Raw genomic sequence first — 19,226 nt, forward strand, 5'->3', positions numbered from 1 at the left:
TTGCCCATCTGTCTCTGCAACATCACTGAAATAATCCACCTGCCTAATAGGATGTCCTCTGCCTATAATCAAAGACAAGTCTGAGCACCTTGGAACTGCAAGACAAACTGAAGGATGCTGTAGGTGAAATAGCCATTTCTGTTAGCACTGAAAGCAAAAGCAAAAAACCCAGACACTTCTACGTATGCAAGCTGTTTTCCTTCAGCTTAGAGAAAGCTTAGACACACTCATGCAAAATGCCTTGAGAAGAACCTTGTGCAGACATGGCTACCTCTCTTTGCAACATGGATCAACCCTAACCATCTTCAAAATGAGAATAAAGGCTGGCATAAATGCGGGGTAGGGGAAAAACCACATATGATGATGTCTTTGTAAAATAGTGTCTAAAAATATGATAATTACAGCTGCTTTGCTACTTGATTTTTAACATCTGATTTTTGAAGCAAAATTGTTACCACACTATCGGGATCCCATGCAGTTACAGAAAAACAGAGAATTAAAACAGAGGATTAGTCTTCCTTTATCCTGGGTCAAGAATGATGAGGAACACTTATTACTATTATCTTAAAACCATGGTCCATCTTGAATCATCCACTGAATCACATGCTAAAATACAAAATAATCAGTTTTCTGATGAATGCTACCACAACTTCCAGGCATTTGTTGAAGAACCTAGGGGCTGTTAGCAGGCTAGGTGAGAGGAATAGCTAGCTCTAAATTCCTTTCTGAAAGTAAGTTTAGGGAGAAAGGGAGAGAAAGGAAACAATGGCAACACTGCACACAGCTCAAAAAAAAAATACAGATTAGGAGCTCTGTCTATTCTCTGCAGAATCCCTCTCCAAGAGATGTCTTTAAAAGTTCATTCAATTCCAGAGTACACCAAGATACATTCATAATGAATGATTAAGTGTTCTCAACAGAACTAATGAACCTGCCACCTGTTGTTCTATGGGGTACCAAATGGCTGCTTCGTTAAAGTATTACTTTTCCTGGAGTGGTTCAGCAGTCTTGGATAAAAAACAAGGTTATCTAGGCCACTACTATCTATGTGGTTTCTGAAGTGTTCCTAATATTAATGCAGAAAATATAATATTTTTAAAAGGGCCTGATAATTATTTATTTCAGCTGTATTTTTAACATCACAAGGAAATACTTGAAAGGTACAATGCAAACATGCCTCTCACAGATAACATAGTTGCTATCGCCTCTGTGGCAACAACTATCAACATCCCTGTTCCTGGTATCAAGACTCCACACACAAGATGTTCCTCTGCAATGAAACATCCATGTTATACTCCTGCGGTACGCTGGCAAGAATGCTCATGATCCTGTGCTAACAGTGTTACACGTTATGGAGCCTCGACAGCTCAATATCTAAAGCGAGAAAGAGCATGGGGAAAACCAGTGGTTTCTTCCTTATATGTCAAATGGCATGGATTAAAATAAGTATTTTTAGTATTTCGTTTTGCTCTCTTTTTAATTACACAGCTGCAAGAAAAATGTGCAGAATTACGATAAAATCTCCTACCACAAAGATTTAAGCAAAGAAGCTCAACCTCAGACTCAAGCCCTGAGGATCTGAATTTGAATAGGAAGTATTTAGGAATAGGAAATAGCTACAGAATCTGAGGTGACTGGTCAAACAAACTTTAATCTTTCCTTGTAAGCAAGCAGATAACAAATCTATAAGCATGTTGTATCACTTCACCCGCTGTCTACCAAAATCTTCAGTATTTCAGGTAACATATTTTAGATTCTTAAAAAGCACAATTGTCTGAATGCATTGAAGTCAAAAGATCACGGTTATCTTTAGTTCCAAATGAAGAAACTGCATGAGGTGAGATCAATTAGTTGAAATGGAGTCATAAGAACAGAAGATGCTGCTGCTTCACCTGCCCTGTACTGGATTCCAGAGAAAGAAATAAAAAAACTCAAGTTCTAACTCAGGACTAAAAATAAAAAAAATTTTAAAAGCAGGGGACGAAAGGGTCAAGTATGAGATTTCCAGTATCCCAATGGGACCATAAGTTGATTTGCAGGATTCCAGCAAGTCAAGACTTGCCTTGTAATCTCTGTTCTGGTGCTTCAACCCTTCCCAGAGGGAAACTAGCTTGGGAGTGAGAAAGGAAACTCCTTCTACTCAATCCATAAAACTCTCATTCTCTCTAAAGGTAAAACTGAAGGCCCAGAGTACCTGAAGGGCTGCATGTTGCATTATTTTGAGAGGTTTTTTCCTCAGACTTCCTAAAACATGTCGGACTATCACTATATCTAAATCTAAAAAACAAACTGAGGAATTTTTATCCAGGAGTGGGATGAAGCAAGAAGGATCCCAAAGGAGTCAATTGCTCTATATAGTACACAGACAAAACTTTCAGAGTGCAGTTTCTGTAAAAACAGCTGAAGAGGAGAAAAATCTTATAGCACCCCACAGAACATTCATTAAGAAGGCCATTTTGAAATGGAGCTTTCTTCCAGAGGAGGATCTGGAAATCCTGGATCCAGAGCTGATTTCATATTCATCTGGCAGAAACAGCACAAAACACGTGTTTTCTAATTGGGAACAAGTTGACCATACACTTAAAACAAAGACATTTGCTTTGTTCGTTAAGAGCATTGGCTGTACCTGAAGAAGAATATCAGCAGAAGTCTCCAAGTACTCATTCAAGTAACTCTGACCAGAAGTTATTTAAATTAAAATGATGCTAAAACTAATCTTAGATTGATACAAGATTTACATTAAAGAAAAGAAAAACAATATATGGATATACAGACATCACTTATGATTCCATCACTGACTACTAAGTAGCAAGAATTCACAGCATCACAGGATGGCTGAGGTTGGAAGTGACCTCTGGAGATTGTCTAGTCCAACAGCCCTGCTCCAAGCAAGATTAACCACAGCAGGTTGTCTAGGATCTCGTCCAGTCAGGGCTCTGGAGACAGTAGAAGAGTAGCTAGAGAACATGTGCAGACCAACAGGCACTACTGGCAGAAAGGCTACAGACTGATGCAGATGATACACGTGGCAGAAACAGAAAATAGTCAGCTGCTCAAAGAAACTTAATTGTACTTATTAACACCTTTAATTACACGCGGCCATTCCCTCCTCTGCCTCTCAAGCACACAGAGGGCATGGTACCCTTTTACTATCCAGCTATGCAGTATCTAGGCAATTTTCCTGCTTGACAGCCAAAACTTGCTTTGAAGAAAAATATTATAGGTTTTCCAGACTATTTATGCATACACAAATTTACTTCCAAAGTACCACTACTACAGAAATTTATTTCATGAGGGCACATATTAAGAAGAACAGAAAACAGCAGCAATCGTTTCAAATTATATTATTTCTATGGCCTTTTTTAATATTCAAGCTCCCAAATTTTGTGAAATGTTAAGACCATCAGAACAGTAAATAATTGGGCCAGGACAGCCACAATGTATCATCTAGATTATTGATGAGTTTATGTTTGAATTAAACTTGGCCCATTCAGTCAAATGAAATGTAAAACCAAGAAATAAGAATGCAGGTCATAACCAAGACTGAGAAGCACGAAGTGTGGGAAAGAGAATCGCCATCATCTTTGGCTGTTTAACTGGGAACAGTTCTAGTAACCACATCGAGGGAGAATGATCTAAATTTAGCTTCTTTCCATTTATGTTTTGTTTAGGTTACAAAGAAGATCAAAGAGTGACTCGAGAACAGGAAAAGCACATGCTGTGATAGCTAGGAATTCTTTTCAGTCTTGCTTCTTGCGGTGATTTGTTTCTCAAAGGACAAACCAGGTTTGCTGTCGTTACTAACAACAACAAAAAAAAATACTAGAGACTATTTAGACGGAAGGCAAAACCAAATCATGTCATGGGGACAGTGGCTCTTGTCCATGCTCTACCAAAGAGCTACACTGCAGCACAGAGCACATTTGACAAATTATGACAATGGAATCCAACTTTTGTTCTCCCAAGAAGCTAAAGAAAATGACTGACAAAAAAGAAGAAATAAGAGACTGAAGAGATCCTGACTCTGACCAACTTCTTATACATCAGGAACACTTCCTTACTCACCATCTAGAGATTTTGGTTCGCACCTTCACTCCCTGGACAACTCTCTGTATTAACCACTGATTGTCAGGTCAGAAGAGGGACACTTTTCATCTATGGGATGACCCAAAGCTCAGATGAAAGCACACAGATGAGCCTCTGTTCCTTAGAAGAGGAGATCTTGCAGTTCCGTACCATTTCCAAATGCCAGTCACTCACAAAAACCAGCCTCTTCTCATCCTCTTCCCCCCATTAGCTCCACATGGGAAACCTCAAGTAAATTCTTGAAAGGTAGTAGCCTACACCTGTCACTCTCAGAGATTGTCGTCTCAGGTACATAACCATCAGTTTTAAGACAGAAAGCATCTTTTAGCAACTTTGTTACTTTTTTAAAATTCTATCAGCTGTTCTAAAAGCAGTCTCCTACTTCTGCCTCTCCTTAAAACCAGCTCTAAAGTAATCCCATGAGAGCCTTGATTAACGCATAGCATTTTCTCCCAGTAAAGAGACTGTAATTAAATGGTGAAAAGAAAAACAGAAGTGTGGCTGGAAGCTGAGCCCAGGCAAACCTGAATCTGAAATAAGGCACACTTGAAAGATAAGCAAGAACTTGTTCACATAATTAACTGCAGAAAAAAAGAGGGGGGGGCTGGAAGGTGTTTTCACATCTTGGTTGCCTTTGAAGAAGTTTTATGGAGATAAAACAAGTTACCGGGCTCAGGTGAGCTGCATTCAGGATTTGTCTATAGCCAAAAGGGATTTCCCACTCACTTTTTGTGAAAGGAGCACAGTTTACACCTCCTTTTGGGAAGAGGAAGGATAAGTCTTTTGTGAAACCTGGCAACACCCTCCACCTCAGGACTCTGCATAACTACATAATAGGTGTCAGTTCCCCAAGGAGCTGTCTGCACCAGGGGTCCAGCACCTAACAAGCTCAAGGCTGAAAAGACTACTCCTTTATTCTAATAAAGCAGAAGCTCCAATTCATACAGCCAGGGAAGTAACCAAAACAGAACAACAATACACAGTTTCAGATTAAATGCTTAAGCTGGGAACAGTGGAAGAGCAGCATTTGCCAAATACTGGAACACATATGTCCTCTTTTATTTCCTCCTTTCTTTCAGTGCAGCTTAAACATTCAGGATCTACTTTCATTATCAAAGAAATAACTCCCAAGTATCTGCTAGGGTCAGATCCTGATCCTCTCCTCTTTTCCAGACAATACAAGCACACATTTCAAAGTCCTTACTTTGCTTTATCACCCTTTACACGTTACACATCAGAAACATCAGATGTAGAGCAGCTGTATCAAAACTCGAGTTGTTGATTAATCATTGTTAATATGCCATCTCTACAGAATACTAATATGGGTGACAAACTTAGTAACAGAGTGCTTAAGGCAAGCAGCTTTCTTCCTACTACAATATTACAGATTTTACAGATTTCTTGTGTCATAATTCCACAGGCAGTGATCAAGATAATTATAAAGACAGAATGAATGATTTGACAAAATATTTGATTCTGGCCTTAAGATTTATGGCTCTATCTCCAGAGGCCGGTCTGTTCTGTGAACTGAATGAACCAAGATCCTGTTGGAAGAAAACAGCACACACACTATAAAGCTGTAGCAAAATCTGTAAAAAGGAGATTTAACAGGTGCAAGCTGGAACACAGGAGGTTCCACGTAAATATGAGGAAAAACTTCTTTACGGTGAGGGTGACCGAACACTGGCACAGGCTGCCCACAGAGGTTGTGGAGTCTCCTTCTCTGGAGACTTTCAAATCCTGCCTGGACGCGTTCCTGTGTGACATGATCTGGGTAATCCTGCTCCGGCAGGGGGATTGGACTAGATGATCTTTCGAGGTCCCTTCCCATCCCTAACATTCTGTGATTCTGTGATTTAAAATTACTTTACAACCGCATTAAAAAAACCCACCACCTTTCATGCGTTCTCTTCTCTTGAAAATAATACGAGATTATAGTAAAGGATTTCTGTTTATGCATACACATTTTGAGTGGAATCATAGCAGATCATCAGTGGGGTGGGAACTTCCAGAAACTCATGCAACATCTCCTGAAGCAACAGAGAAACTGATAACATCTGATCAGAGCAGCTTACTAGTAACTGCCACTATGCATTCTGCCACACGTTTGCTGACACCAGCGAATTGCCCAGATTCAGCATTCTTCCTCCAGAGCCTGGAGCAGAGATCAAATGCTCTCCAATGATTAAAGGCCTTGCTACCAACAAACACAGCACTATTAGCCAGACATCCTCACTCCCTCCAATTTATTTCAACATCCTGCTACTTTGCTTATTACAAAGTTATTGTCTTCAGTCGATCCTTATCAGATCACCAATTAAATGGTGTTCAGTGCAGAGAAAATTGCAGAGAATTTAACCACCAAATTCTAAAAGCTCATTATTTACAAGACAGATGTGTGGGGAGGGGGAACGGCCCAGATTTGGCAGGGAAGGAGAATGGCCCACATCTGGCATGGTTAAGGACCTTCTGCTCCCTTCTTTACTACCATGCAAATCAAATTCAAACAAATGTGGTATCAATGATCCTGAGTTTATGCTAATAAACTTATTTCCCTATAGAAAAGTTAATGCTAACCTTTAACCCTTGAAGTGAGGTTAAAGGAACCTGAAGCAGCTATAATACAGACATATATCAGTATATATAGACTGATAAGTCAGGACACCATTTCTTCTTATAACTTCTAAGCAAAGCAACAGAGTGCAACCAACCTAACATGAACATGTGAGATGTCCAATTTCTAAAATAATAACATTCATAATATATGGAAGTATCCTTATAAATGTAAGCAGCTAAAAGCTCCAAATACCCAGAAGTACTCAGACCAATTACACGCTTCCTCACACTGGGAGAAAAGTTCCCCTCGCCTTCACCCTTCACTGGCTGCTGCTACTGTTCATTTTCCACCAGCTGTTAACACTCTTCAGACCCTTGTGGGAGGCAAATCAGCCCAGAAAGCCAGCAGAAACTAACTCCAGAAAGAGGAGCATAGAGTTTTCTGCTGGCCCAGCACAGTAAGTCCCAACTCTGGTGTTCATCAACGCAAGGGAGAGGCCAGGAACATGTAACCGGGAGAAACTGCATAGAGAAGGAGCAGCTTAAGTAAAGGCAGGAACAAAGAGCTCCTCCACACAACAGGAGCAAGGTGTTAGACCAGCTTGGGTACTTGTGAAATCATACTGACTACGCTAGCATTTTCTCTTCCAGATGAGAAGTCAGTTGGAACACAAGCAGCAGATCTACATCATCACTTACACTGTTATAACACCTCTGGCTATCTGAAGAAACAAAGCTATCTGTCAAAACTAAGAGAACACATCTTAGAACTGTCACCATCTTTGGTCTTCATTCAGAAAAATGTGTGTCCTTAGCACACTCCTTCTGTAAATATGATAGTGAATGTCAGTGTTTCCTTGACATCTGGAAACTTTTCTGGTAGAGATGTAAATCTCTTCAGAAAGCTTTGCATATACAAATTTTACTACCAGATGTATGTATAAAAACCAAACAAATTTGATAAACACCTTCTAAGTAGGGCATGAGTCCTAAGAGGTTTAGAAATCCCTGGTTTACTCTGAGGATAAGCTTTAACCATACATCTGAGGTCCTGTATTTCACAAGGGAGCAAAATAAATGAAAACTGATAAGATGTTTCTATTTCTACGTTCTACTTACATGCAGATAAAGAAGCAGCATAGAAAGCGACAAACAAAAAACAGGCATGTAAAATACTTCCTGATCTTTTGGTTTTGCTACTCTGCTCCTAACTCCTCTCTGCTCCCTTATTCTGCAAGGCTAAATGTGAGGAAAGATATAATAAGAAACTATAGAACCAAGGTGTTGAGAGGAAAGGCATGCAGAGATAAGGTCACGCACAAAACGAAACAACAACAAACATAAATGGATAGTAATGGTAGTAAGAAATTCAACTGGTAAGAAAGCAGTGTGTTAAAAGGCTGGTGTATTTCCATCAGCAAACTTGATACTTGTAGGTAATGTTCTATTTTCATGGCAATGTCACAATGCTCTTGATAGCGTACAGATCCATGAACTTCTGGGCCATGCATTCTCTCCCCACAGTAATGCAATATTTCACACTGGCTAAGGCTTCTACAGAACTACATCATTCTGCCTCACTTGAACTATAAAAATTCGCCTCCTCAGTGCTTTGCCAGACAGAGCCATCCATCTCACTGAACTTGAGCAAGGTCACGTTCCGATTGCAGCAACAATGAATGGCCGGAAACACCCGGGGAAATTCATGTATCCTTTATTTTATCCATTCAGCTTGCCACTGAACTGACCTAAGGCTTCCTCACTATGTTTCCCAAGGAAGGAAAGAAAACATTAGAGCACTGATGTCCTGAGAACGCTCTGAGCAGACACAACCTTCATACTGAAGTCCATTGTAGCCACTTCCTTCGAGATGCTACTGTTTCATCAAAAATTGATGATGGGCTTGCAATCGGCTTTGAAATGTGCTTGCTAGCTTCCAAAATTACCATTCAAACATCACAAAATTCCCGGTACCCTGAGAAACCCATTTCCAAAAGCTATGGATGACATGATACCCTCATTAAAACTGTTGCAGAGAGGTTTCAAAACACAATCCTCATAAACCTGAAGACTTCAATAAAATACAAGTCATCTGTAAGACTAACATTTTATGATAAAATTACTGAAAAAGAATCATCATTGGTATTTCACAGGTCTTATTTTTCAATATTTGAGAAGAGCAATTTTACAGATCTCTTAAAAAATAAAAGCTTTTAATGAAAAAAAATGGGGATATCAAATATACATGATGATTAACATCAAAATGTTGTGGTCATCACTAGTTATTTTGGGCACTGCTACACTAAACTGTGACCTTAGAGAAAATCTCTCTCCTATGCCATGTTGCATTTCATTCACACAACTGTGTTTTTGATGCCAAACAAGTTTTCCAAGACAAAGTTGTACACAATTCTCCTACAGATAAAGGTCTTTATTAAATAAAGTAGCCTGTTCAGACTGGCTTAAAATAGAGAAGAATTCTATAACCAATGCTTCCTAGTTCTGGGTGCACTTTAAAATACATTCTCATTAATTTCAGATATTCAACATTTACTATTTTACCTCTTCCAATAATCTGTGAACAAGTAATTCTGTACTTGGAGCTTTTGCTAACTCTCATGATCGTGCTTCACCACCATGCTGCTCATTTGCAATGTTACACAAAGTACAACAAACAGAATCAAATTTTCTTCAGATTATTTTCTTAGAAGGAACCTTTTTCAGTTAGTTAAACTAGTTGGGAACAGTCACAAAGTTTCATTAGTGAAAACTGCTTCAAGATTTTATTTCTAACAACTTGGAGTTTGTCTCAGTTCCATTTGAGAAGTGATACTCAGGATGTGAACACTTGAAGACAGCACCTTTCTTGCAACCAAACAGCCTACAGACTAGCCAAGGACCACATCTTTGTGAACCTCAGAGTAGCACAATGATTTCTATGCCAGCTGCTACAGTTTTTGTAAATGCTGCTGTACAGGGTGTAAACGGCTAGGTGCTGGCAGTGAGTGGGCTGCAGGGGTGGCCCCTGTGGGAAGAGTCCAGGGGCTGCCCAGTCCCAGGCCCAGCTGCCTCCAACAGACCCACAGCAAGACGCAGCTGAGCACCTCAGCAAAGCTGGCAGCACCTCTGGGAAAGTGTGTCAAAGAAAGGGCAGAAAAACGCCACAGAGAGGAGGAGGGAACAAAAGGAGTGAGAAACAGCAGAGGGAACACCAAGGTCAGAGAAGGAGGAGGAGGAGATGCTCCAGGTGCCAGAGCAGATATCCACCAGCACAGCCTGGGAAGGGCCCAAGCTGGAGCAGGTGGCCATGCCCCGAAGGAACTGCAGCACATGGAGAGCCTGTGCCAGAGCAGGTATTTTTCCTGAAGGACGGCAGCCAGCAAGGAGTCCATGCCAGAGCAGAGGAATAACGTGAGAAGGAAGGAGCAGCAGAAAGAAACCACCTCACACTGACTGTAACCCCTCTGCCCCCCGGCACCTCACGCAGAGGCGCACAGGAGTCTGGGGAGCAGGAGCAATGTTGAGCCTGGGAAAGGTGGGAGGAAAAGTGCTGCTTTCATGTCTGTCTTTCTGTTTCTTCCTATCTGAATCTATTTTAACTGGCAACAAGTTACATTCATTTTCCCCAAGTCGAGCCTGTTTTGCCTGGGACAGCAATTAGTAGAGTGACCTCCCTGTCTTTATCTCAAGCTAGAGTCTTCTCATTGTATTTTCTGCTCCTGCCCCACTGAGGAAGGGGAGAGACTGAGCAGCTGGGTGGCCATTTGCTGTTAGCCAAGGCTAACCCACCACACCTGCACATAACAGTTTTGACCCAGTCTTTTCTGGGAGTGCTGATGAAGCAAGAGCTCAAACAGAGATCTGTGTTACATGGCACGAATCTTATTACTGCTACTGAGTCCTGGTTCTGACGGAGAGAAATGTAATACAAACTGGATAAGTGCCTAACAATGCTGAGTTAGGTTAAATACCCTTCTTTCACCTATCCTTTGTGAAAAGCAATGCAAGTCACAGGCTTGACACAGAGCACATATTTTCCATGATCCAGATTGTGACTATTATAGAATAGCAAAGGCAGTGACCAATTCATTAACATTTCTCTTCCCTCTTTATCTTAAAGCTCAGTAAGCTCACAAAGCCTTTCAAATAGAATCCATCAGATACAGAAATTGGTCCTAGTAAGTGCCATTTTTGTGCATCCAAAATCCTACATAAACTGTCATTTATATTTGATCCACTGGCAGGTTTTGTACAGACGCCGAATTCTATGAGGGAGTAGACAGGATCCATCAGCAGAATAAAACAGCATAAACAATACAATAAACCAGTCCACTCAAAATACTGCACCTCTCAAGTGCTGCACTTCTCCAGAGGTATATACTATTGCCTTATGTATCCACACAGACCTTCGTCCTGGGAGCTGTCATTGCTATTTCTTCCGTCATCCAGTTTGGGTTGCAAGCTTCAATGGATGGGAAGTTGATAACAGGAAATACTAAATCAATACAAGACAGCCCAAACAATAATCCGACCTATTCAAATTTCTGTCAAGCTCTCCAATCCCCATTTCCAAACAGGATGTCTAATTAAGTCCTGGTAAAGTAACAGTCTATTCTTTTGCAATAGTGCAAGACTGAAGAGATTACAAGAGGGTGTCCCCAAAGTATCCCGTCCCATCTGTGTTCAAAGAGCAATAAACTATTCCTAGCAATGCTGATATTCTCAGTTAAAATGCTCCAGCATTCAAGAGTGAGAGCCAATTCCCTACACACCAATATATGGACAGAATGAAGATCCTCTCCCCTCTTTTTCCTTCTCTCACGCTTTTAAATCATTCCTATGACATACTGTTCCACATTCTGCCAAAAACCACCTTTTGTTACCCATTCCCTAGCTGATTTGTAAAACTGAACATTACTACACAAGGAAGCAGTGAAGTTCTGCGTACTTTTTCTTAAATTATTTGCTTCAGATTAACTAACAACAGGGATACGGATCGGAGCATCTTTCAGCTCATATCTGTCTTTATGGGTGGAACAGAGGCACTGTCTCTCCTTCGTAGTCTCACTAGCTGATAACCTTGGCCTGCAACCTGTTAGGTACACCAAAATCGAGAACACAAACTTACAGTTTTAGACACTCTCAACAGCAGGGGCATGTATTTCATTAAATAAATTACCCTCTTCCTGTCTTACTTCACTACAAAAGAAGAGTCCCTTAGGATCACGTACCTTACTGACTGTTGATGATGTTCTCAGTTAGCTAGACCTTGGAAGACGTGGACATTGATTTAACCATTCCTGTGCTGTCAGAAAGACAAAATCTACATATGATACGTTCCCCTGTTTTAAAGATAAGGAAATGCTCCAATAATTTGTATTTTGACTGGTACAGAATCGAGAAGATTCCATAATAGGAAAATCACTGAAGTGTAAAGATATGCAGACTGCATAATCTTCTCTGATGTGCTTCAGTTAGGTAAAAAGTACCCAGGTCAGAGAAATTTAAGTCAAACTGTCAGTAACGTCTTCTGCCTAGCTCTACCTACCTGTCTGAAGTACCTTACTACATCTTAAAACTATGAAGAACATTCTTCTCAACCAGACAGCCAAAAAATATTTGCCTTTGCTTGAACTCATCTCTAACTAGTCCATAGTCTATAACTCAATGAAGCACGTCCTTAAACTAAACGTAACACCTTCCTCCTTTTCACTTGTGTTTATTTTTAGTTAGTATAATACCAGTGTGTTTCAGAATCATCACCCAGTTGTTTTTAAGGCCAACACATGTAAGGTTATCTGCTACCCATACACCTATTCTTAAATTCTCTCTCTTCTCTTTACTTTGATTCAGGCTTTTTCTCTTTTATTTCTATTTCTATAGACCTGAATCATGCTGTTTTCTCCCCTGCCTAAACGTGCAAAGCTATCACTGCCTTCACAGCACACTCCCAGTGACGCCAACCTTATGCCTCATCCTCTCTCTATGTTATCACCTCTGACTTCACTCCAAGTTCTGTCTCTGCAGACTGTACTTCCCTCTAAAAATACCTCCAGGTCCACCTCAGACAGATGAGTGAGCCCACAGAGGCAGACACTATCCCCATGTCTTTTCTCACACACAGAATGAAGGCACCCATGCTGAGAAGAACTTCCCTGCATCTCCCTTGTTCATTAGGCACTGCAATACCTCAGAATGAAGCACTGCTTTTCATCTCCTTCACCTAAACATTTAAAAGTTTGTGGTATAAGAAATAAGAGACCATGCAAACCATTCACAGCTTTTACAAGAAAATAAATGAAGCTGCACTATATTGCTGAGGTGAGTTTTTAAGAAAAAGGACAGAAGCTTTCACACGACATGCTGTGTACAGATAACCCGGCTGCACACAGGAGGCAGAAGGGCATTTAGGGCTTTATGCACGCTGTCAGTATGTGTGCCTGCAAAACTGCAACGCTCATGATAAACCGTCAGACCGCTCAGCACTTCAGGACGTAAATCCACAGGGCCCCACTGCCGGCGAGACGGAACGCGGCCTCCCTCCGGCTTCAGAGCGGGGCTCAGGCAGGGGCTGCGCGCCCCGGCGCACCGCCCGAGGGGCCCGTACGCCGGGGTCAGGCCCTCGGCGGCACCCGCCTCCGCACCGCCCTCCTCGGGGCTCCTGCTCCGGGGGGGCCGCCCCGACCCGCTCCCCGCCCCTCCAGCGGCCCCCCCGCCCCGCCGCCTCCCCGAGCACCGCGGGGGGCGGCCCGCAGGCCCCTCACGCCGGCCCGCCCGGCTGCACCTGCCGGGCCCGGCTTCCAGGAGCCCCCGCCGGCCGGCCGCCCCCCGCCGGCCCTCCGCCGCGGCCTGCCGCCTCCCGCCCTGCGCCGCCCGGCTCCGCACCGTTAGCGATGAGCTTGGCCGAGAGCTGCTTGACGAGCTCGGGGATCCGCTCCCACTGGCACTCCGAGCGGCACCGCTCGATCTCTGTCTCCAGCCGCGAGCCCGCCTTCTTGGTGGCCATGGCCGGGCCGGGCCGATGGGCCCCGGCGGGGGAAGGGGAAGGGGCCGCCGCGGCAGGAGCGGGCGGGGAAAGGACAGCGGCAGCACCGGGCGCCTGGGCGGCGGCAGCGGCGGCTGGAGCGGCGGAACTTGGGGGCTGCGGCCCGCGCCCCGCTGGCGGCCGAGCGGCGGGAGCGGCGCCACCTGGCGGGCAGCGGCGGGGCAGCACGGGGCGGGGCGGGGCCGGGGGCGGCCCGGAGCCTGCCCGGGGAGCGAGGCGGCGGGGGCCGGGGCCGGGGGCCCCCCTGGACACCCAGGGGAGAGGGAGGGAGAAGGGAGGCTGCCGAACGAGGTGCGCTGGTAGCAGGGCCGGTACAGCCGGGCCCCTGCGGCCCCCGGGAGGAACGGCTCCTTTGAAACGTTTGCCCAATTACACATGGGGGAAAAATAAAAAAAAAGGGAAAGTCACCTACTCTCCTTCCACAGGCTGGGGATGAACATACACCATGGGCCTGTCTGCTATACTTTTCCACTTCCACAAAATGCAACACAAAATTAGTACCTGTCCATTAACATTCGCCTCTTCCCCCACCTTGAAACCTCTCATCCGCCCTCCCTCTAGGGTTCTCAATCCATTCAAAGGCACGCTCTGTTTAGTCTTGTCTATCATGTACCTCACACCACGCTTCTCTGCGGTCTTCCACATCTTGTCAGACAGAAAGGTGGACCTCAGCGTGGCCCACCAGCTCAGTACTCACCTGCTCCTTAGTTACACCGCAGCGCGCAGAGCAGCGCCTGTATAGCAAAGATCTGCACTGTACGTAGATTATTCCCTATAAATACATTTGCAGCATTGGGATGGAATAAAAATACTAGCTGAAACAATTTCAATAACAATCACATATCTTTGCCAAACACTACATCACATATATGTGACACACCAGTTCCACAAACTTACACACACCTCAGAAGACAACTGCCATGACTGATTTTGCACTGAAAAACAAGCAAAAAGACCAAGACTGCATTGAAGAAAAATCTCACAAATTGCTATTTACATTTCACTAAATAAGGATACAGCCCATTGACAGAAAGAACAGGTTTTGCAGAGATACAATCTGCTACATTAGACACAATACGAATTTAAATAATTTAAATGTCTTGCTCCACATCCTTGGGTTGTAGTGCAGACTTGTGCAATTAATGCTCTTTATCCCCAAGAAAGGAGAAGTCAGTGAGGCCAAGAGGTATTTGGTTGAGTTTGTGAGGATGACTATCTGTCTGCTGGTTTGAAGATTCAAAATACGGGCTGGATGCTATTATTGCTGTTCCATGCATTGCACTCCTCTGAATCCAGCGCATTTTAGTCTTCAGAAATGTCAAGATCAAAAACTCAGAAGTCAAACTTGGGCAAATGTATCATTACCAGCCTGAGACAAGTCAATCATTGTTTCATAACTGTTAAGAACAACGTATGTTATTCCCCAAACCCTGTGAATTACGATCTTCAAGCTCTTGGTGAACAAGACTATCACGAGTCACCTTTATGTGCTGTTACATAAATATATCACTTAAACGTAAACATGACATTCCTATGGGCATTGGCAGAGTCATTGTCCACAACAATTTCTAAACAATTTTCTCTTTCTCAAATGTGAAGTGCAAAAAATTTTTAGGCCAAAATACGTTAATGTGAGAAGTAATTTGTCTACAGTGAAGAGCACAACTCATAAGCATTATAGAAGCAAAAATTTTACTGGAATTGAAGTCTCTTTTTTCAGTTAGCATAACACTGTTAGTGAAATGAGGTAACTGCAGAGTTCTCTATTCCTACTGAAGCCAGTAATCCCTATAAAATTTAGAGCAGCCCATATGAAAATTGTTAGAAAAAATAATTTCACAGTGACACTTGGTTCCTTTTTGAGAGTATCAAAATGCACTTTGAAGGAAAGTAAAGAGAAACTGAACAGAATCCACAAAATCAACAGTTTGATATCACGCACGTTATAAAACCTGCCACCCCCGCTTCATAGCAAGGAATAGTCATATGTAAAAGTGAAATATGCTTTATCAAAGTATTCCAACCTTTCAAGGTTTTGTACTTAGATGAGCTTGTTTTCTTAAAGTAGTTACATCTATGAATGTACATTATTTTGTAAGTCGTTAAGCCCTTACTGCTATTTGAAAGTTAAAATCGTACACAAAACAATTCAGAAAAACCTAGGAACCCAGAAAGCATTTTTTTTTTCTTCACAATGGGTCTTTGATTTTGTAGTTTGTGGCTTTCAAACTGATTCATTTCCTACTGCACTTGTCAAATAACAGGCAGTACAACTGGTACTTAAAAGGGAATGTATGCCTGTACAGTCAGGCAAATACTTATTTTTCACTGTTGTATGAAATCCTTTGATGTTAATCCTTAGTCTTTAATAAAGGACAGGCTAACAGTCATTGCTATTCACAGGCTGAATCTGAAGTTTAATTATTAATTGTGCTGCAAAAGATAAAATTCAGACTCCAAAAGAGATCCTTTCCAAGCCCATTCATGCTAAATGGGAACTGGCATTGCCAATGAAAGGGCAACAAAGAGTTATCACTTAACAGGTAATATATATTAAAATCATATTGTTTCAGCTCAATGTTTTATACTGCATTTTAAACCTGTCACACTGTTTCTGGAAATATCATCCGTGTCACAAATGCATATATTTCCACATACCAAAAAAAAAAAACCCCACACCATGAAAAAAAGGTCACCTCATGGAATTCAAAAAAGCCCTTCACTGGTGTTTATGGGCTGAATAGATGTATTTATCTCTGAATTGCTACTTGTTCCACAACAGTATTTTTACAGAGCTATATTGTCTGTAAAGTTGCTATCCTATATTGACATGTAGTAACTAACAGGAAGCAAAATGTGAAGAAAAATACCATAGTTTGCTGTTTCTCACATTTATTGTGCTAGTGTAAAATTTTTTAGCCTTGTTCAAAGGTCTAAGGATTTCAAAGAAATGCTTTGGCTACTTTTAAGTTCAGGGAAGAGCCAAAGTAAGGTCTAATCATTCTATTGTGTTACACTCACTGTAAGCCTCTGCTGCTGTATTTCAAACTGTTGTCCCACCCAGTGATGCTCTTAGGGCAGCAGGTAAAGAGGGTCTCTGCACTGTCTTTGCACAATAACAAAGCTGATAGACACAGTTCAGCTAAATTCTCGATGTGCTCCAGACTGTAGCTTAATCTCTCACTTGAATTTAAAAAAAAAGAAAATCTTCCCGGACAAACTGAACCCCAGTGGCAAAGACATTTTCCTTTTCTTTTGACTTGTTTATGCAAAAAGTGTGTAGATTTAAAAAATAATCATTAGGTATTTTTAGAAAGATGCAAGCTTCCTACACTTTAATTAGCCCACTGCTTTTCAGTTCCTTTTGTTCTATCCAGAGCAGAAAATAACCCATGTACCATTTTAAACTATTTCTTAAGGGTAAAAATAAGATACCTATTACATGTTAGGAAATCAGAAAACTAGATTTTAGTAAATATGAACCTTTTCTTAAATCTGAATGAAGTCACTTCAGCTAGAAAAGCAATAGTGGCAGCTCTTCTCTCTGTAGTACAATTGGTTGATTGCATTACATTATTGGCTAAAATCATACTTGGGATTTATTCCCAGATCAGTTTCTGTCTACACAGGAATCACTGTCTTCACATAATTGCTGTTTCAAACTGCACTTCTGTGACCACTTAAGAGACAATGAAGATTAAGCATTTCTCACATTGAATTTACTGCTACAGCAGAGTGCAGCAGTTGAGTTACCTCTCTTCTTCAGTTCCTAAGTTCAATCCCTTTAAATAAATTCAATTGTTACATAGAAGAAAAGCTTTGAATTTTGACTTTTTCATCTTTTTTTTTTTGCCTATGTTCCTAGCTACTCATTGGTAATAAAAATTATTTGTTATTAATAAACATCAATATTTTCCCCGTTGTTACTTAAATGCATCTGGGACAAACAATGATGGTTGGATTTGGAGCATCTACAGTATCATACCGCACTCAAGCATTTTCCTTGTTACCATCAGCCTTAGCAGTTAAACAACTTGCCAACTACATTGCCAGACCACCAGAGGGAGTCGAAAACTACATAAAATTCCGGAAAGTTTCTAAACCTGTAGGCTACAGTTTAAAACATTAACAGAAATTGCTGTATGTTGTGAGCACTACAACAAATGGGTAAGAAAAATGAAATAAATTAGAGAAATCCATGGAGATCGGGAGTTACTAGGATAAAGATAATGAAAAAAGATAATGAAAAAATTCTAGCAATCTCATCAGTTCATTACTATCCAGAGGTAAGAAAAATGTTTGTGATACAGTTAAAGGAGTGTTCAGTAACTATGTTTGTTCTCTGGAAAGAATGAAAATCATGCATTTAAATTGGATTTTTCAAGGATGTTAATAACTGGAGAGAACTCTTAAAAATCAGTAGATCCAGAATTAGTACACAACAGTACTAAAACAAAGGGTTGCCCCCTTTGGCCTCATCACATCCATCTGAATAGCTCATGGAACGCCAGAGGCATCTGTGAGGACACTGGGCTTGTGACTATGTGCCAAAGGAAGGCAGAAGACAGTGGCAGGGTACAGCCTGCCTGGCCTGGTGTGACCCTGTCCTGGTTTGGACTAGGACAGAACCAATTTTCCTTTCAGTGATTTTTCCTTTCATTTAAGTCTCTTCTAAGTAACTGTACTTTCTGAAGCTGACTACATGTTTTCAGACAGCGTCCACTTCTAGGATTGATAACACTCAAAGTTTATAGTTATTAGTAAGCTAACAGCATGAATGGTATGCAGAAAGGCTCTTGCTTACACTTATTCCTATAGAAACCAAGGTCACTGCTAAATTCCTCACTATCTACAAGTGAAGAGCCGCAGAAGGGTCACATCTCTGGGGAGGAGCGGATGGGACAGGTGACCCAAAATTGACCAATGAAGTATTGCATCCCATACACGTCATTCTCAGTTTGAAGCTGAGGGATCACAAGGGTCGCTCTCTTTTCTTCTATGGCCGGTACAGTTTTCCTGCTGCCCCCGATCCCGATCCGTGTGTTCCTGAATCCAGTTCCCGTCCATCGCTGGGCCCAGTCTGGGCCTTCTCGGAGCCTGCCCTGCAGTGCTGGGGGTGATGTGACCGACATCGGGGGAGCTCCATCTTGTTTTTGTGTATATTTGTATATATTTAATTATTTCCATTATTATTATACTCTCTTTCATTGTTATTGTTCATTAAAACTGTTTTAACTTTCCAACCCATAAGTCTCTCTCCCTTTTTTCTTTTCCTTCCCTCTTCTGGGGGAAGGAAAGGGTTAACAGAGAGCATCTCCCCTCCCTTTAAGAGCCAGCCCAGCTTTAAACCTTGACACACCCTAAGAGAAAAACCTGGAAATTTGCATACAAGATTACACTATGATGTTCCAAAAGCCAGGTCCTTAGCAGAGAGGTGAGAAGGAGACTTCCTAAGATCAGCTGGGACAAATTCCAAGAGTCCTGTACTCCATATGGGCAGAAACACCAAGAACTGGCAAAATATGGACCCAAGAAGAGG

At 41.9% G+C, this 19,226-nt stretch overlaps 1 protein-coding gene across 2 annotated transcripts in view; it reads right to left on the minus strand.

The window, feature by feature from the left end:
• The window catches only part of TTC7B (tetratricopeptide repeat domain 7B), a 149,767-nt gene extending 135,996 nt beyond the window's left edge, over window positions 1–13,771 (minus strand). For both annotated transcript variants that reach the window (XM_068398038.1, XM_068398037.1), the window contains exon 1: window positions 13,528–13,771. In XM_068398038.1, the coding sequence (XP_068254139.1) occupies window positions 13,528–13,648 (121 nt within the window). In that variant the 5' untranslated portion in view covers window positions 13,649–13,771. The remainder of the gene's footprint in view (window positions 1–13,527) is intronic.
• Between the last annotated feature and the right edge of the window lie 5,455 nt (window positions 13,772–19,226).

The sequence above is a fragment of the Nyctibius grandis genome, chromosome 4 (assembly GCF_013368605.1).
Source record: "Nyctibius grandis isolate bNycGra1 chromosome 4, bNycGra1.pri, whole genome shotgun sequence".
In the NCBI taxonomy this organism is placed as follows: Eukaryota; Metazoa; Chordata; class Aves; order Nyctibiiformes; family Nyctibiidae; genus Nyctibius; species Nyctibius grandis.